Here is a 21,398-nt window from a genome sequence, read left to right on the forward strand (position 1 = left end):
ATCGATTGATTTAAACCATGCAGCTAATATGTACAACAATCAATATCATACGATTGATTGAAAAATATTGTGGTTTTGTTTTGTGAGGGTTTTTCCATTGATTTGAGGAGCCCCTGCCATCTCTCTCATTCTCACTGTTCTATCCCTACTTGGACTGTAGCACAATGTCAAGCTATGAACTGAATCAGGAAAATTAAAAAAAGAAACACACTGGAAAGGGCAGTAAGCAGTGAGAAAAAATAGAGAAGGGCAGGACAAGAACTATTTAAGTGAGCTAAACTCCCAGAAGAGATGCTCATTAAAACATAGTTTAACTGATTGTCCATTGATTAAGAGTTTTCAACGTTGCAAGATTATATATGTATGTGTATATATATATATTTTGCATTGCAATTCTAGCTGTAACTGAGCAAATCACTTTGGAGCTCCTCATTCTCTTAGGTTATTAATCTTATTATTAATTTTTCATAGGTTATTAATTTATCTAATATCATTCAATATACTGAGAAATTTCAGAGTAACAATTGTGTTTAGGGTTTTCTGTTGATGAATAAAATTATTATGCTAGCTAAATGGACATTATTAAAATGTCACGGGCAACAAGGTGAACATAAAGGAGACCTTTAATGTCAACATGATGTTTTAAAGTTAAAATCTAATGACTGCTTTCTTTGAATATTAAATCTACAGAGTCCTTGCTCTGAAAAATACAGGTTTACTACTGCTTTACTAAGAAGAAAATGTTGTTATTGAAAATCCAACTTAAAAAAAGCATATAGCCATCTTTTAGAACTATGCTCCGTAAAAATGAAAGAGTGAAGGGAGAAGTACTGAGAGATAATGTATGAGACTGAAGTAAGGCCACTAAACAGAAATTATAGGAGCAGGGGATAAATTATAAGAGCAGTAGAAGAGAGAGCAGGACAGTGTTATAAATGGCACTAAAATATCTGTAAAGGAATCTCTTGCAATTAAAACGACATGTAAGAATTGCAAATAGAAACTAGAAATCAAACCTTCTGTTTTTCTAAGACATAAAATCTGAAAGAACTGACTGAGAATCATTTGTGATGAGAATCGAGGAAGCAGAAGTACTTGTATATATGTGAGATCTCTTGGTCTAAAATGTAGCAGACGAAAGCAGACATGACATCTTCCTCAAGCTTTCTCTAATTCTGAAGACAACAGTTGAATTTCATTTTTGAAAAGAACAGAGATGGCAAATTGAGACTGCATCTACACCCAGATTTAGATTGAAAATTGTGTTAGAAGAAATAGGTATCAGTGTTCATCAGTACCACCATCATCCCTGTTTCTGTTTAAAAAAAAAAAAAAACACTTTGAAGCAGTTTGGCCATGAGCTTCCCATGATTGTCAATTTGACACTAGACTGCTGTTGAAGAGAGTGTGTGAGCATTATCTGTACAAATGCATTTTATGTTGAATGTTCCTAGTACTTGATTTAATACTACTCACTCTGGAATTCTTCCCTTGTGCCAATGAACCAGACTTATTTGGAGCTGTTTGCTCTGGTCCACCATTTCCTTGTTAAATGTTCCAAATTTGTAAGTGTTGTGACCCTTTTGCCAATGCAAGTAATCCTAATTCTAGCAATGCACACTTGTCAGTTTCCTTTAAACTCCATTACTGCACTCTGAAATTCTACACAAAATGGTTTGGAGACCATTTAACAAATAACAAATTGGAGATAGAGGGATTTTGTCCCTTATGCCACAGTTAATTATTTACTGGGATTTTGGTTTTGTGTTGCAGAATTGCGACCTGGTCCAGCAAAGCATCGTTCATATTGTTCAGAATCTACAGAAGAATAGTGATAAGGATGAGACAGAAGACAATCATGCTGGAGGCATTCTAAAAACATTGGAAAGAGTACCTGAAAGTCTAACTCGCATAGATCTCAGTTCCAGCATCCTTCCATCGTTGTCTGCAGGGTTGGCTGTTATTCTGGATACTAAAGAACCCAACATTTCTCCTCCCTCTGAAAAATCAGGTAAATCAGTTATTTGGTACACAGAATCATAGAATCGTTTGATTAGGAAGGGACTCTTAAAAGTCCAACTCCCCTGCGATGAACAGAGACATATACAGCTTAGATCAAGATGCTTAGAGCCTGGTCCAGCCTGGCTTTGAACTTCTCCAGAGACAGGGCGTTTCAATACTCAAACCAAAAATTTATGTTTCTTTATTAGCGTGAGCAATTCTATACCACAAAGGAAAAGCTCAATATATGGTTTCTTTTAGTTTTCAAACAAAAAATGCAACTATATTAAGAGATGATAAACAGCTGACGCATCTTCTAGCAAAATAATTTTGCTTAGTGGATAAAGTCAATGATTTCTTTTGTTATTCCTATCTCTAAGAAGTCATCATCAACAATAAAAGCACCAAAAATACACAAAAAAACAGAAATCTATTGGCAAGAAAAAAGAGTTCCTCTAGAATTTCCATAATTGAAGCTTCCTTTACTAGAATGTTTGGAAGCTTTTGCACTGGAAATATGTTTAATTCTCAATCTGTTGTAATGTTTTCATGCCCATGCATTTTATAAAAAATAGTTCTATACAATGGGCTTCTTATTTATAGAAACATAGTTGGTGCAAAATATGATGATGATTCATACTGTGGATTTGAGTAGTTCTTTACCCACCAAATTATTACTGAGAATACTTTTCTTCTTCATGAGAGATTGTCTGAGGCACAAATTGCATCACTGTCAAATGGATCGTGCTGTAATAATTAAAATGGTTCTGGAGAGATGTGTACAAAAGTCAGAAAGAAATACAAGAATGTTTTAGATGCTACTTCTCAGAGTAACCCTCTCCTACAGACACAGTCTGACTAACCCTCATTGAATACTGTGTCTGTCTCCAATGAAGAAAAATCATTTTGTGGAATACCAGACTTCAGTGATTTGTGGTAACAGTCTATCAAAGATGTATTTTTAGAACAATTGGTATGGATGATAGTAGCAAACACAGAGGTCCAGGGTACAGAAGGGAGTTTGTAAATATGACACAGAGATACTTCTGTAACTAACCTGAGCACAAAAATAATCATGCTTAGCTGAACAGCTACTAAACTGTTAGAATAACTTTATAGAAAATTTCTTAAGTAACTCATGCCAAAAAGAAATGGAAGGGTCAGAGAAGTGTTCCACAACTGACTTGATCAACCTCTCACTGCCAGCTGATGATGAATGAGTGCAGTTTAGGAACAAATTAGTGCCCAGCTTAATGATCCACATCTCTCATTCTCCATGAATAATGAGATAAGTGGAGTGCATGCCAATTTAAATCTGTTAAGGTTTCAGGCTGGGCCTTCTGTCTAAGTCAAGGCAATGGCGTTAGCTCCTTATTGCTTTTTCACTGCTGTACATGATATTTACATGAAATTAATAGTACTGTTTGACTTTACAGAATAGTTTATACATGTGTAAGGCATTTTAAAATATGTTATGCAGTACATTTTTCCATAGTCTGCAAATTCTGTGAATTCTGCAAACAGATAGGTATGTTCTGTTGCAGCAAATATTTTCACAGAAGGACAACTGAGGAAAAAATACTGAGTGTACGTGGTCTAGTTTAATCTGTGATTACGTTAAACAGATTTTTTTTGTTGTAAGGGAAAAAACAGCTTCCTGTAATGACTGACAGTTCTGCCTGGAAGGATATTAGTAAGATGTTTTCTTTTAAAGGCCTGTTGTTTTTTCCTTGGCTTGTTATGACTCTCACAATGCATACTTGATCTTGCCTCTGCTCAGCTCTACCACTTCTGTTCAGTATGGAGGATTTTTATGTCTTTGTTCTTACTAGAAGTTGAGGTGAGTTAATGTGTAGTCACATCATTCATTGAGATGAGTACTGGTCTGAGTTAAAAATGATCCAGCAAGAAACAAAAAAAAAAAAAACAAAACAAAACAAAAAAAAAGAACCCAGAGATCATTTTTTTTTCAGTCAGCTTTACTGTATAGTAACATTTGCCTTGACACAGTTGTGATGAGTAACAGTAGTGAGAATGAGTGTCTGAGGGCTACGTTTGCCAGTACTTCTGCTTTAAATACTTATAAAGCTATTCTGTTAGAAGGTAGACAGTCGTTGTGATTAACCTAAAAGAGAAACATACCCAGTAAAACCAAGCATTACTCTTTTCTGTGTGTGAGATCACGCACAATGAACAGAGGGCAATTTAAACCTACAATTTAGAGGCAGATGATTAATTGATTATTATTTTGTCTAACATGCTAATCAGCTATTCTGTAGTTGCTGTGATAACCATTATGAGGCCACTTGTCTTTCAGTAGACCAAGTTATTTCTGTTTGTTAACACAGAATGCTGACCCTGTACCCCTTCACCAGCTTTTGTTTGATTTTGTCCACCTTTGAATTATAAGGAAAAGGGTTTGTGGTTAACTTTCACATGGCAAAAGATTCCCTTAGAAACTTCTCTTAGAAGCTTTTGCATCATTTGAGTGGAAGGATATTATTTTTGAAGTACTGAATTGGAGATCAAACTGTAAAATTTTACCAGAGAATCCAGGAGAGAAATCTTGTTATTTTGTATTGCTATTATACATATACGCTTATGCAGTATGCATTTATGGTATGAACTGGTGCATTTCACTAGGCAAATGCCCTTATGGTCTGGCATCCTGTCTCAACTAAAGGTCATTATTTACTCCTTGCAGAAGAGCACAACAGGACATCTTCTTCCCAGCTCACCCCCCTCCTTAGTGGCAAGTACTGAAAGCAATTTTGATTTGTCTGGAGAGCCATCTTACATATATTGTGTTTTGAATGTACAAAACATGTTTATCAAAAGTTTGGCAGTCATTAACAGACTGAAAAAAAAAAAGTGAAAATGGATGTAAATTATCTCTGCATCAAGAATCTCCCCGCTTCCTCTCTTTTAAGACAAAGGTAATAGCAGTGCATTTTTCTGTTGGCTCAGTAACACCTTGTATGATTTTTAATGAACATGAAAAAAATATCTGGCTTAGCTGAGCCAAGCTGTTAAGTGTAGCAGAAAGAATAATTGATTCTCTTCCACCTACTTTGGAAGTTTTTTACCAAAAAAAACCTCCAGTTGAAACCTGCTGTCCTTGCATCTGAGGGAAATACAAGTTATGAGAGGGGTAAACCAGTCCTTAGTGAAACCTCCATGCTGTCAGTGCTTAAAAGTGGGAAGTGATAACTACTTTCAGCTCTAAATCAGAGTCTGATTTGTGAAAGATACCGGCAGAAACTTTGAGAAGAAAAATCCAGAATTTAGAGTTCGGATAGTGAGAACTGTGCCTACTTCTAAGAACAGCTCTGAAGAAATAATAATAGTGAAGAATTTACCTAGGAATACTGTCAACAGTATATGAATACAACATGAATAGTATTTTGTTGATTGTGTGTTGGAAATTCCCTAATTTCCTCCGTAATTGATATTACATTATATTAGGATTCTTTTTAATTAAAATGTCTAAGAGGATGTGATTTTTGCATCAGGTTTGTTTGAAGTAAATGAGCAGTGTAAGCTCCAGATGTAGTTTAAAATTACTGAACAGTTTTCTAAAAGTTATGCTTTCAAATAGTTCCCTAGTTCTAGACTAGGGAAAAGCATGATGTACATCTCCGCCTCCCTGTTTTCATGTGGCATTCAGTTGAGTATCCCTAGATTGAAAAGTACATCTGCAGCTTTTTCTTGCTCTCTTTTAGAGAGTACCATCAAAATGTAAGCACTGATCCATCCAAAATGGTCTCCAGCAATATAAGAGCATCTGTATTGATACTCTGGGACATGAAGCTTTGTAAGCATTTAGCAACTGAACCAGACAATACTCAGGCAAGTGTAACAATGAACTTACTTTCCAATGACCTACTTTTTCTTTTCAGTATACAAGACAAAATATCTTAGAATTTACTATTCCCTTAGGAAAAAAAAAAAAAAAAAAAAAAAAAAAAAGGATTCCTATTATTTTTTTTTTCCTCTGCTGGCATTTAGTTCTATTTTTAAATGAGAAATTAATCAGTATAAAGATTTTTCCCATGGTATCATTGTAGCAATCATTTGTTGATTAATTATAAAATAATTTAATGAATTAAATGTACCTTAGGTCTGTGGTATTGTAAATCAATAGTTTGAGGGTAGGAAATCAGTATTCTCTTTAATTCACATTATTTAATTAGGTTCTTTTTTTTTTTTTTTTCCAAAGCTATCAAAATCTTGTTCTAAAAACAAACGATCAGAGTACTTTCACTGACTTTTTTGTGATATTAAACTACCAGTTAATGGTGGTGACATGGTTCTTATGGGGTTTTTATGGTAGTTCTTTTGACACACGTGCATTTGAATGAGGTTCATATTGCTGTACAAGAAAAAATAGTAAATTAAATAATGGTGACCAATGTGTTATTTCAGTAGAAACTTTTAAGTAACAATTTAGATTACTATGATATTTTCAGTTTTGGTGTGCTGATAATTTACTTTTGTATGAGGATTAAAATGTGTTATGCCATTGTAATTTATTCTACATTTGATTCAGAGTTTCTAAAATATACTGTTTTACAAACTTTTAAATATGAAATGGAAAATCAATGTGAAGATCAATCTACATCCAGAAGAGGGAAGGAACTAATTTACTTATTTTAGAAAAGCAGAACAGAGTATCAATTCAGCAGTAATATACTAGTTCTGATTTTGACAAATACTTTCTGAGAAGTATGGGTGCATTTGTCTTCATTACACACTGGATGAGTACACTATATGTGCAATTCTGTTGCAACTGAACGGAGCTCACTGTGATTGAGTACGTAGAGATCTGATAAATAAGACCAATTTCAAACTTTAGAAGAAAACTTTACAAAATTCTTAAATTAACAACTCAGTTTGTGCTAATGATTAGCTTTGGAACATTGTTAATCATTAGCACTATGCATTCATTACATATACCAAAAATTTCAACTGTTAGAACAAGAACATATATCTTGAATTTTCTGTCAGTATACAATATTATGGAGCCAATGCCCATGTGCCTTGTAATCACACAAGTCAAAGTGATGAGGCCTGAGAACTCTGCCAAGAGAAATTAGAAAAAACTGAGACTTTTGTTCCTTCCTCTCCAGATTTTCTCCACACGTTTGATGTTTATGTACTACTTGCCCCCTTTCCAGAAGGCAACCACAATTGCGCCTGTTACTGCTTATCCTTCCTGGGTGCTCCATACCTCCAAGATGTACTTCCCATTTGCAGTTTTTATGCTTATGTGTTTTGTTTTCAACTATTTGTCAATTGGATGCTTCCTGTGGTCAGCTATACACATCTTTGTCATTCTGATGATCACATTGATCGCATACATAATGCAAAATACTCAAACATTGTACCTGTGTAATTGCAGTGTTACAATATGCTTTTAAGAGGTAACCATACTTCATGTTCGTCTAAGGTAGGAAAATCCAGGTGTGTACTAAGAGAAGAATATGACCATAACATTTCTATGTGGTGCAGTGAGATTACATTTAATTTTATATCAATTTCACAGAGTATTTGTTGCATCAAATTAGAGTTTCTATGAAGTTTTAAATGTTTCCAGACTGGAAAATGTTGCATTGCAGAAGTTCTCAATCTGTGATCCATGTTCAAAGCACTGATATCCAGAACAGTATTTATTGGTGATCCACTGAAACAACGGTCACAGTAATCTAGCTTCATTTACTTGTTTTCAACTGCTAAAATATATACTAACAAATTACACCTCTTGATTATTTGCTGGGTTATTATTGGTGGATGCTGTATTGCTATACTTGAAGATAATAGAGGAGAAGTTTATAAGGAAGAGCTTTAGGTTAAAAGTCATTCACAGTATGGTAATTTTTCTGAAACAGTGCTCTATTTCTTGATGCATGGCATAAAGGAAGTTCTGTGGATACAAATCACATCTCAGTCAGAAAAGAGCTAATGTACAAGATCAAACCAATTGTCTATCTAAACTTAGTTATCTTCCTCTTTTAATACTTACTTGTCTTGTATCCAATTCATCAAAAGAAAGCAAGTGTTCATATTATTTAATATTTAGAGAAGGAGCATTCCTTTTTGTAAGTAATCACCACTGTCTGATTGTCTTTCACGTCTGCTCTCTGAGTAAGTTGATGTAAACGATAATGGTGTTCTTTAATTTGACCTTCCTTGAAACAGCACATTCTAAACAACCTCCAGTGCCAGTTCATGGGTGAATTGGAGAACAGGGGGAGAGTTTTCACCCAACTAAATAACTGTTGCTGATTATCATAGAATCATAGAGTCTTTAGAGTTGGAATGAAAGATCATTAAAGATCATCTAGTCTAACTCCCTTGCAGTGAACAGGGACACCAGAGCTAGATCAGGTTGCTCAGGCCTTATCCAGCCTTGCCTTGGAAGTCTCCAGGGATAGGGCATCAACCACAACAGTAGGTAACTTGTTCCAGTGCCTCACCACCCTCAATGTAAAAGATTTTTTTTCTTGTATCTAACCTAAATCTACTGTCATTGAGCTTGAAACCATTTCCCCTTGTTCTATCACTGCAGACCCTACTAAAGAGTCAGTCTCTGTTTCATGTAGCTCCCCTTTAGATACTGAAAGGCTTTATAAGGTCATCTAACAGCCTTCTCTTCTCCAGGCTGAACAGCCCCAGCTCTCTGGATCATCCCTCTGGATGACCTCATGTCCCTCTGGTGGGTTGACTGCACCCCACAGCTTGCTGTCATCAGCAAACTTGCTGTGAGTGCACTCGACCCCACTGTCGATGTCACCAATGAACATATTAAAAAGTATCAGCCCTAGCACTGACCCCTGGGAGACATCACTTGTCAGTGATCTCCATCCAGACATTGAGTCATTGACCACAACTCTCTGTACATGATCCTGCAGCCAGTTCTTTGTCCATCAAGCAGTTCACCGATCAAATCCATATCTTTCCAAATTGCAGAGATTCTGTCATATCTTTTAATTTTTAATAGCTAAGTAAGCTTTAGAGAAATATTCTGGTTATTCTGCTTCCAGTAAGGTTATAAAAACTTGCTGTTACAGAGTCCCTGAGAATTTGTTCTTATGTGTATTGCATCTTCTGTTAGTGTTATTAACCCTTGACAACTCACTGCTGCAGTATTTCCAATTTCTCTCTACAAAAATTGATATTCCCTCTTCACCTTCCAGCAACAGCAAAAAGTGATTTTATGAGACATTAGCATAATGGAACCTTTTCAATAAAATGATAAATTGAGCCCATTTCAGAAAACAGAACACACACTTGATAATTTATTGCAGTCGGTGCTATGCTGGAGACCTCATTTGTATCATATGCTTTTAACGCTGATGAGTATGGTGCCATTTTCCCACACCTTGCATGTCCGTGAAGTTCATTTGAGAGATGTTCTTTTTTACTGGAGCCAAAAGCTCTTCTGGGAATGCTCATCCTTACATGACATAATTATCTCCCTTGAACGTGTCTAATTACTTTATTGTTTTTAAAGGCCCTTTCATGTTAATTGAAACCAGTAACATTTGCTAACTCCCCTGTGTCAGGGGGTAGGGTCAGAACACTGCTGTGTCCTTGGAACGTATTTTGTCTGTTTATAGGTGACAGCATAGATGGGCTTTCTTCCGCAAATGCAGAACTTGCATCTTTATGCCATTGGCTGGAGGTGGCATTTGTAGATGGAAATACTGTGTTTGTTAAAAAGAAGTATGCATGTTATTTTTTTCCAAAATAATTGTTGGCAGGAATTAGAGATACTACAGGGAAAAACAGGGAAATACCACTTAAAAAACACCTCTTGTGTGTGGAAAAACAACAAAGTCCAATTATGAGGCACAAATTATAAGAATGCTTTGTTTAAATGTGATTAAATTACGGTAGTTGTTGCTACTGTGAGGCTTGATGCTTGCACTACATGGTATTTGTATGGCATGGTATCTTACTGCTCAAAAAGATTTGAGAGACGTATTCTTCTCTGAAATCACATCTGAGTTTCATTAATGTCATTTAGAGTTCTGTGTACACAGCAAGGGAATAGGGAGAGCAGCCCTATTAGAAGGACTTGATCTTCACCAAGTAATTGCATGGAACAGATAGTTTAATAAATTCTGTTGATACTAGAAGATTAAAAAAAAAAATAGTCATATGCCAAACATCTCCTGCTCTCTCTATGTGAAGAAAAATGACTTCAGTGAGGCTATATATATATATATTTAATAAAATAATAGTTATGGCAGCAAACTGGGCAGTTAATTTAAAAGATTAAATTCTTATTCACAGAAAAGCAGAATTAAAGTCAGTGAAGGCTGTTGCACTGCTCTGCCAAGAAGTCTTTACAATCTTGCCATCAGCTTTGTTCAGTGAAGGTTTCACATTTCCACTGCTGTGACTATTTGGCTGGGTAGCTATTATTAGAGATGCCAAGATAATGGACTGTGTGCCCATGCAGGCTTCTCTTTAGAGACTGCCAATGAAGATTTCAGCTATTTTCTTCATCTTTTGTTTTGTTGGGATTTTCTTTTTTTTTTCTTTTTCTTTTTTTTCTTTGTCTTCCCCCCCCCCCCATTTATTTTGGAGAATAGGTGTGCATAAAACCTGAGATTCTGACAATTTTATGTGGATTTCCATGAATACCTCAGTGCGGATTTTTCCTACTCTGAGCTATCTGGAACCCTATGATTAACTTTGCTTGTGTTTATTCTTTCTTCTTTATACTCATCAACTAAGATTATTACTCCCTTGAAAGACTGTGAAGATCCATCCTTGCAAACAACCTTTGCCTTATGTAGTTATTAAATATTTTCCAGAAGCTACTGGGTGTTGATATTCTATGGAACTTACTATCACTGGAGAGACTTTCTTTTTCAGAGAAAACTGGACTGAGGTGGCATTACAGAATTTATGACCAAATTATCAAAATGACAGAAAGTTATTAAAGAAAACATTGTCTTCCTTGATCTACCTTTCAGTTATTAGGCATAATGATACTATAGCCTGCAAGTGGAACTGCCTGGGATATTTCTGAGCTGGATTATTTGTTCTGTGACATCATTTTTTGAGAATTACTACATCAGAATCATATTTTCTTTAGTGAGGTATCTGGGGTCTAGAAGTCTCTATTTAACGGTTATCCTTAAAATTCAAACCTAGAATTTCTGAATACTAGTTAAAAAACAGCAGCATGCATCTTTGTCTTCATTGATAGCTCTGAAACGCTGTGTTACAAGCTTGTATGTACTGCTGGCATCTTCGTGGGTATTCAGTCTGAGATCTTTGACCTTGAAAACATGTCAGGTTTTGATTTAGCAGTTATACCCAACTGCTGCCGTATCTGGTGTTTGCAGCTGAATGCTTTGGATTTAGTGTTGACAGTTTCCCTAGCTGCAAACTGCTTTCTGCATTTCTGGAGTAGAATATCCGTAACTAAACTTCCAGGTACAATGCAAGCCCATCTGGTCCATAAATTTCTCTGTGTGAAGATCACTCCAGAAGTAATGCCTTCTATTTATTTCCGTGGAAACTAGGATAAAAAGCACAGTAACACTATTTGATGGGAACAGAACACTATTTTTCAACACAGTCATCACCTTTAGCTATCCTTTTTTTGGCTGTTGATGAATGTAATCCTGCATACTGTGCTTGTAAAAATCTGAACCAGTGCAGGTGACTCAGTGTTTCACAACTGCTGTGACAGTGTGTTACCCATGCAGTTCATCTTTCATTGGCCTGAACAGATGGAAGTCAGAAGATGCCAAATCCAGACAAGGGGAAATGGCCTCAAGTTGTGCCAGGGGAGGATTAGGTTAGATATAAGGAAAAACTTCTTTACAGAAAGGGTGGTTAAGCACAGGAATAGGCTCCCCAGGGAGGTGGTTGAGTCACCATCCCTGAATGTGTTTAAAAACAGTTCGGACATGGTGCTCAGGGACATGATTTACCATGGTTAAGTTGCAGTTGGATATGATGATCTTGAAGGTCTTTTCCAAAACAATTCTATGATTCCAAGACTATATGATGGGTGTGGTAAGACAGTCTGGCCAAGACTGGCAATGTGTTCCGCAGTCTTCACAATGATACGGGGTTTGGTGTTAATGTGTTGCAAGAGAAAGGTTGTCGTCTTCTCTCGCCTGACTCTAGAAGTTTGAGCCTTAGGCTTATTCAGCATCATGATGTTGTGGTCAGAGTTGATGCTTTGTCAAACTTCAAGGAAATCCAGACAGATCACCCCTTTCCTATCGCAGAAAGCATTGCATATTACTTTATCGGCTGAGGATAGCATTGGATTTTCTCTTCAGTGGGGAATTCTCATGTCACCACTTCTTGGACAGCCATTTTGATTCTCCGGCTTGTAGTAGTGACACCACATCTCATCACCAGTAATGATGTGATTCAGAAAACCGTCGCTTTGTATATTTTATGTGATAATGGTTTAGCCAAAGTTGTAACAAAGATCGGACGTTCACTTTACCACCAAAGCCAGGGCTCTGATCCTCTGAATTTTTATCTATTTTTATCTACTATTCAACTGAATTTTTATCTATTGCAACCTTTGTCAGTCTTCACAAATTACTTTTGAAGTCTCTGAAGCAAACATCAAGAGTATTTTCAATAAAATCTGAACTGTAGTTATGGGCAGGTGAAGACCTTGATTAACTTTTTCAGGACTCCCTAAGCATAATTTAGTTTTTTGAATAGAATGTTGTGTTTATGCTAGAAGTAATGCAGTAAGTAGAAAAGAACTCCACAATCTTCAGCTGTGTGAGAGCAAGACCTGATTTCAAGATTTCAGATTAATGACTATGGATATCGTACTTTTACACTTTAAGTTACCCTGTTTGTTGTAAATTACTGTAGTTCTTATCCTGGCATCTGAACCACACTGTTATATTGCTCACAGTGATTTTTGACTTGATAGGAACATAAAACATTGTCCATGGCTAAGCTGATCACTGCTACATATCAATATCATACATATCAATAGCAATATCTTCTTTGTAACGTCAACCTCTGTGAAATATTTAAGATGGAGATGCAAAGGATTTTTTCAAACAAAAATTTTATTTGTCTTACACGTAGTGTTTCTTAAACTGTAATAGGGACTTCTCAGGTGGAGTTAATTTAGCAGTATGAATGTGAACAAACACATTTTACTTCTGTCATCCAGGCATAAAGAACTCAAGTACCTTTTGAGCAGGCAGCAGAAAGGTGATTATAAATCTCCCTGTCTCTGTGTGTTTGATTAGAAACTGTAGATACACAAAGTCTCTTCATCACATATACCATCTGTAGCAATAGCTTTCATGGTGCCAGTTCTCCTTGATCTCTTTCCATATTTCATTCTACTATCCCTATTCTCTGTCAATCCCCTACAGTCTGAGTACAGAAATCTTTTTATTTCTTTCTTTTTTTTTTTTTTTTAGATTGGAATGGCTTTCTTTTTATTCTTGGAATAATTTTCATTCACATTTTCGTTGTTTCAAATATAGATGAATTAGAATGATGACATCAAGAATATATCTTCTTTCCAGAAAAGAAAATGTCAACTGATTATGTGATTAGAACTTTTGAAACAGAGTTACTTCTACTGCGATGTTTATTGATCTGATGTGAGTCAGTTCACTAGTATACAGGATGCTTCTCATCTGTTATGATATACATGTTATAAAGATGGTGGAACTACAGTGTTATTAGCTCTTGTACAGGTACATAGTACTTCAAGAGTCTGAGTTATGAACTGGAGAAATAGAGATAATAGCCTGTTTCCTAGAGTGTTTGGGTCCTCCACAGAATTGCACAAGAGAATCCATTAGAAATCAAATGGTTGTTGATGAAGGAAGAGAGGAGTCATCTAGATTAAATCTTCTTTCTTCAGAGACTGCAGGAATGTTTTTTATATTATGGTGCAACTTGAGAAACTTGGGAATTCAGCACTAGAGAGGAGAGCCCCAACACATACATTTGTGCAATTGTCAAATGGATAAAATGGAAAGAAAAAGAAGCTGTCATATGTTCTTGTGAGATGAGAGAAAGGTAACAGACTTTTGTAGAGATTAAGAGGTATAAAGTACATCTCAAGCTGAATGTACCAAATAATCTTTAAGCATTCCTACTTAACTTCAACAAAACCATTCTCCAAAATCAATTGGCTTAATTGATTAGTGTGGTGCTGCCTGAACAACTGAGAGCTAAGCTGGCAGCCACTGGTTCAGTGACACACTGGTCAGGAAGGTAACAACTGCTTGATAGAGCACTGTTCTATGTATGTGTTGTGAGGAGTTTAATCTCCAAAGTTCCTGGAGTGGAGGGTTTCTGAAACTTATAGGTTGAAAACAGATAATAGGATTTGGTTTAAATTAATCTTCTAGAGAAGAGAATTGCTATGTATTCAAGTATCTAAAATGCAATGAATAATACTAGTATAACATGTAAATGTACTATAAATATAGTGTCAAAAATATCTAACAATTGATGAACCAGAGAACAACATATGGATGAATGAACCATATAGTAGATAGGTAAGTCCTGCAGGAGCAATGTATTACTGCTGTCTCACTTGGTCCTGTCTTTACATTTAGGGATTACTTGAATAATGAAGAAGTTATAGCGTCAGATATCTAGTTAAATTCTTATAAACATCTTATAAACATAAGTTGCTTTAAATATTTAATAATTGGCTTTATTCATTCTGATAGAGAAACATTGTTCCTTCTGAATAATAGTGTTTTTCTTCCTGTTTATATGATCCAGTCAACAGGTATTCTGGTTGGAAACTTCTGTCCCACTTCTGAAGTGCAGTGGGAACACTTAAAAGCTGAAGCTCAAAGGTATATATAGCTCAAAGATTCATAGGCAGAATCAGATATGTTGAAAAAGCAGCAGATCTCAATATACTGCAGATGTCATTACCTCAATTGGAGAATTTTCAGACGTGTTGAGCAATCCTGAGAGTTACAGGATAGGAGTGATAGTCAGTATCACTCGTTCAAAAACTGACAAAATAATTTATATGCTTTCTATGCTTACGTCTTTCAATAGGAGGAAGTTAGCTTTTTGCATGTGTGAAACCTGCATGTTATTTTAAATAGCTACAGTTTACTGCTTATTGTTTCAATGTGTAGGCCTGGTTTTAATAGCCTGGAAAACCTACATGGCTTCTTCCCAGCCCTTTTTGCTAAACGATTTAAAGAAATAAAGGAACCTCTTGAAAGAGTTTATGTTTTCAAAACTATCTTCTAAAAGCCAAAGAATGTTGTCACATATCCAGAATTTCTGTTTAGAGCATATATTTTATAAAGTTCTGAATTGACTTTTGTTCCTAAAATCTATTCCTACTTTTTATGGTGTTGTCCTGGTTCTGCACTATGTAAAAGTGATGCACTGATCACACCATGATATTGTGGCAGTACAGCGACAATACATGTGTGTAAACACAGTGCCTTTCATCTGCAAGTCATTTTACATGTCTTATTCCTGTTTTTTCTCAGGCTCTGAAGGAAGAGGCTGGTAAAGAGAGGAAACAGAGTTTTCTAAATTCTAGACTTTCTGAATTCTAGCTTGTTCTACAACCTCAAGACATACATAGAATTCACTTCTTTCTTTTTACAGAAATGTCCATTTTATCTGTTTTATCAGTCATTATTACCCTGAATCTAGCCATGAGTTTTTGCTTGCAATTTTCATTGTACACCTCTGCATTTATGAATTCTTGTCTGACCAGTTCATTTTCTTTCAAAATGTGGGGGTTGGGAGTTTGGATTATTTTTAGAATTTCAAGTTTACTCCCTTACTACTCTGACACAACCAATTATTACAGGCAGCAAAAATGCTTTACACATGCTGAGGCTTCAAGTGTAAGGGTGTCGGTGAGAAGTAATTTGGGTTGAAGTTGATTTCTGTTATCTTTTTTGTAATCACTGTGTTGAAGTATCTTATTCCTAACATGAATTTACAGTAGGGCCTCTCCTGAGTAAGGCTCTTTAATTATGCTGAGATGTTCTAGGGCTTGGTACTATGAATAATCTCTCTTTACCTTATTTCCCTCATGGTAAAAACTTAATTTATATTTTGTGAAAGTAAGGTGGTTGCATTCAGACTTGGAGTTCCTTGGCAGTCCACTGATCCAAACTCACATGCTTCTTACCTTTTCAACGCTTTGTTACAAATAAGGTGTGTCATCATTTTCACTAAACATATGTGTACCTATGAATGAAACTCATGATTAAGATGAAAGCATTTCTTCTCCAGAGCTCAAGTACCTTGAATTAATTCTTAGCTCATCAAAGGCAGGTAAGTTGGTAAGATATTATTTATCTTGATCTCTCTGGTCAAATCCTCATGTGCTGACATCTAGTATATAATAGCTTTTATGGAAAAAAAAAAAAACCACTCTATTTAACCCATATCGTGAGGCATTCTTATTGAAAATTGCCAGTACTTCTGTTCTCTGTACATTCTGCTGGTCCAACTCTTCTGTTTTCATAGCTCATCTCATATATAATACAGCAAATTAGTTTTATATATTCTGACAGGGAGAATATTTTTTCCCTTATAATTCATCCTTTATTGTGTGCTTTTTTTTCAGAATTCAAATGTGATTTCTTCATTGCTAATTTTCTCTACTATTTTTATATTTCTTTGATCAAATCTCTGGCTCTCATCTCCAACACTCAACTTTACTGCATGTGCAAAATGTCTCTTTGATAGTATGTCTGTTACCCTATCATCTTGCTCAATACCAACAAAACACAGTACTGCTGTCTGACTCTTTCTATATATTATGGAAGGGTCTGTTTTGACTAGCAGTTTCCCATGCTTATAGTACTCCTGCTACTACTACTTCCCAGAATGTTTCAGACATCCAAATACATCTATGACATTTTCTGCCCTTTGTTTTTCCTATCAGTGTTTCTTCATATGGATTACTTCAGTACTTTAATAGAAGAGCTAAAGGTTGTGTGTATCAGAGCTAAAGGTCGCAAGTATCCATGAGTTCCTGTAGATAAAACCAAATACATGAATATCTTTTTTTTTTTTTTTAAGTTAATGATTTGAAAGTAATTTGGTAAAGATTGATGGGACAGGATTTATTCCTGAGCAGGAACAAGAAATGCCTCCAGCAAGGTATCATCTGGGTCGCACAGAAGGTATCGTCATTCTGATCAGGACTGTCCTAGGAGTTTCCTGTGGCAGCCAGTTGATCAAAATTAGTTGGACAAATGAAGCTAGCTACAGATCCAAACTATGGTCCTTCTGAAGGGACAGTGAAATATGGTAACAGATTATTTCCATCTCTTTCTCACATAAAAGGTGACAACAACTATACCAGCTCAGATAAAAAAACTAATTTAACATTGTATTTTATTGATAGTCCATAGATACTGCAGATAAGAATATACCAGACTGGTGATGATATCTTGATGATATCTAGGTTGCTGTACCAGCTTAGGACACGTTCTTATGATTTTTATGATTTTGTAGACTGGTTTAATACTCTGCTTTAGTTATCTTTTTTCTGGGTGGCCAGAAAGTCATCGTCTACTTAAGTGATTCTGGTATGGATAATATTGATTATTCATACTCTTTTTTTTTTTTTTTTTTGGTATCTTTTCAGTTCTACCGCATTCTACTCTGAAATAGAAAGAGTAGGATTTTAGAAATGGAACACTCAGTGGAATTTGTAATGGCATTTGTACAGCACTATATTCTACTTTTTCTCTATTCTTTTCCTAGCATTCAATTTACTTTTTTTGATTGCTACTGAACATTGAGCTGAAATTTTCTTAGAACTATCTATTATAACTTCAAGATCTTGTTTCTATGTGGTAATAACCCGTCAAGCCCACGACTTTCTGTGTGAAATTATTTTTCCCCTGCACATTACCTTACATTTACCTACAATGAATTTCATTTTTCACTTTATTACTAGTCACTCAGCATCCCACATTCTTCAATGTCTTTTTTTTTTCCTTCTGGCCTTCATTTTTACTACCCTGAGTAAATCATATCAGCATGAACCTTCATCATTTCCTTGTTCATTTCTCTTGTTTTTCTAATGATGATCACTCTAGCCCTAGCGCAATTTCCTCTGTGCTACTCTGAGAAAACTGACCATTTAATTCTGAGCTTTGTTTCCTGTGTTCTAACCAGCATCCGTAGCTATATGGACACAAGAGAACATTGCTTTTGGATCAATAACAGTGAAATTTCAATTTAAAAATTGCTAATGAAGCTGTTTTAGTGTTTTCATTCCTTGAATAACTGAAAACTTTGCCACCTCGCTATTTATTCATTGGGTGCTATGAAACATGAATATTTCCAAAATGTTTTGTAGTAGAGTATCAGACTCTATAATTCTTGTCTGCTTATTGTCACCAGGATTTCATAGTTACTGCTAATTACTATTGATAAATTAGTTTTCCTAGGTTATCTTGACAACATTAGTTGAGTAGATATGGGTTGTTGTTTTTATTTTTTGTTTGTTTGTTTGTTTTTGAAACTGCAAATAAGTAGGGAACACAGAAGAGCCCCACTGGCAATAGCCATTATTTTGATGGAGGGTATGCTGCTATTGGAATTTTCAGTCAAATGACACATATCTCATTAGCTAGTGTTATTGCACAGAATCTTATTTTTATATTCTCTTTTCAAAAAAGTGATTTTCTAAATTGCACATGATCTCTTATGCAGATGTGCCTTTGTGAAATGTCTTATATTTGAAACTATAAATAAGCTGCTACAATCTAATCTTTGATTTGCAAATGTATGTATCCATTCTGTAAGTTTAAATATTGATTCTTTTAATTTTTTTCCTCAGTTCTGCAGTGATTCTCAATTAAGAAGCTGATAACATCTTGATATTTTATTATTTCCACCATCTTTCAGTACTTCATTACTTGTTGGACATGACATAGCTATTTTCTATATATCATATGCTTGATGTGAAGGCCCTGCATGCACCAACTGGCTCTGCAGCTTTTGCTTTTGCTTTTCCTTTTGTTTTTGCTTCAACCTCCCCACCCAATCCTTAGGATTTTAACTGGCTATAGTCAAAGACCAGCTCTAACATGCAGCAGCTGCATAATCTTGGATCTGTCCACTGTGAAAAGAGCTACGTGAGAAAGAGCTGCAAGAAGGCTTGTCAGATGTTTCTGCTTTGCCCATCTTCAGTGAGGCTACAGGCTGCATTTAAGCTACAGGCTTGTTCAATTAATTTCCCCATTTTAAATCCATCCTATGCCTTTGTCTTCTTATGAATTTAGCTGTTGGAAAGTTGTGGTGGGTTGTTCCCCACTGGCAGCCAGACTCCCACCCAGCCACTCCCTCATATTCTTACCTAAGGGAACAGGGGAAGAAAATAGGAGAAATCCTTAACTTAAATGAGAATAGGAGAAAATACAAGTGAGAAAGGCGATGGGGGTGACCTGAAGACAGCAATACCCCTTACCAGTCACCATTGTAGATCAAACAGACAGAGCTTGGGGAAATTAACTTTTACATACATTTATGTAAAAGTGTGTATACATACATATATATATATATATATATATATACACATAAAATTTCTTGTTCTGGTATTGGGGAATTAAAATGAGGAGAAGCAGATGATTCTTTTATGATAAAGATTGAAAGAGAAAGTCTAATAACCTTTGTCCCTACCCCATCCTGAATTACAGAAATTTGAAATAGTTTTTTTTTCTTTATATTCTTTTTTTTTTTTTTTTTTCATTTTTTAATTAATAGAGGACTCCTATTTTTTTATACACACAAACTTTTGTTTGGGAGGGATGGAGCCTAGATGATAAATTCCCCCCCCCCCTTTGTCTTTGTCAAGTATTTCCAGTATTTCATTTCTTACACAGGCATAGCATAAACACTTCTCAGCCAAATTCCAAATTGTATTTGAGTCTCAAGAAAAGGAATTTCTTCAAAGTTCAGTCTATTTAATATTGTTATCTTTACTGCAGAAATACTGTAGCTATTTGTCACATTTGTGGCAAAAAATGTGTTCTTGTGTACAGCATCACCAAGGGGGTTTCATCTGGCATAATTTTAGATGTTGACAGTGTAAATATCTGTCACAGACCTAGGAGTCCTCAACCTCCACAGCAGAGAGAAGTAGACTCTTTTAGGCACAATTTATCTGATATATTTATATCTTTTTATATCTACTTAAGGATGAATTGAATCGAACCATAAAAGTGCCTGTTTTTCTCAGTAGAATAGAACATGACTAGCTTATATGAATCTAACTGTCAAATAAAAGCTATTTTCATGGAATTAGACAAGCATCATAAAGAATAAATATCATTATCAACAGGTAGAAATGTTTTATAAATATATATGTCTGCACATACATGTCTTGGGGGGAAGTCCTGTTCTGTGAAATCTCTGCAGGTAAAGATGAACAGTTAAAAAGTAAGAGATTAAAGGTAGAACATGTAAGTTTTATTTTTGGATAAGAAATGGAAAATTTAAAGAAATTTCTTGTGTTTGTTTTTTTTTTAATTTTTTATTCAGAAGTCAAACCTCCACACTTTATTTAAATTTGGCAGTTTATGGATACTTAAACTACTTTGAGACTACTGGATGTATACTGAAGATGTTTTTCTTCCTATTGTGTTGAATTGAGCAAGGTCCTTAAAAGACCATTGAAAAAAATACTTTTTTCCACTTCTAGCTATGTATTTTTAGTTATGTAGTACAAATTGCTAAAATGGTCTGAGAGGTCTCTGACAGCCAATCTACATTTCACAAATTGTAACTAGTCTAAATGTAAATATAATGGAATCAGAAACAATGTTAGCATCATGCAATTTTAAATCTTTTGAAAAACTTTCCCATAGCTGTGTTCTCTTTTAAATAACTTCTATGGGAAAGAATCAGTAATCATTATCATCTATATGAAAATGCAGTTCAAAGGATAACAGTAGATTAGCTCCTAATATCCCTATTCAGATTTTATTCACTTTAACATTCATATGGATGATAATGGGTGTTTTGACTGATTAGAGATTTCAGAATCAAATCTGTAGTCATTATGAGTAATGTTTTCTGATTAACTAGTCAAGCATATCAAAATAATTGGTCTATGCTATCACTAACATGTATAAAGCTCCCACAGCATGTTCATCATTAACTATACAGAAAAAAAAGGAGGTAATTCTGGTCCTAATGAGCTTAAAAATCTAAATGGGCAGCCAGTACAAAACACTGGGATACACATCAGAGAATGCTACTTTCTCCTTTGTACAAAAATAGTAAAGGAAGCGAACACTATTAATACTTTCTGTGAAGAATATTTTGTGAGAAAATTAGCTTTGAAGAGGTAAAAAAGAGAGAGGGTATCTTCTTGGGATGAGAAGACATGTCCATGCGTGGAT

At 35.3% G+C, this 21,398-nt stretch overlaps 1 protein-coding gene across 4 annotated transcripts in view; it reads left to right on the plus strand.

Moving 5' to 3' along the window:
- Positions 1–21,398, plus strand: part of PARK2 (parkin RBR E3 ubiquitin protein ligase) — a 680,874-nt gene that overhangs the window by 213,760 nt on the left and 445,716 nt on the right. For all 4 annotated transcript variants that reach the window (XR_005858705.2, XM_419615.8, XM_040698150.2 and 1 more), the window contains one exon: positions 1,774–2,011. Coding sequence is in view for 2 of the 4 variants with exons in the window: in XM_419615.8 (XP_419615.4) it covers positions 1,774–2,011 (238 nt within the window). In the remaining 2 variants the exon portion in view is untranslated. The remainder of the gene's footprint in view (positions 1–1,773; positions 2,012–21,398) is intronic.

This window comes from Gallus gallus, chromosome 3 (genome assembly GCF_016699485.2).
Source record: "Gallus gallus isolate bGalGal1 chromosome 3, bGalGal1.mat.broiler.GRCg7b, whole genome shotgun sequence".
NCBI lineage: Eukaryota > Metazoa > Chordata > Aves > Galliformes > Phasianidae > Gallus > Gallus gallus.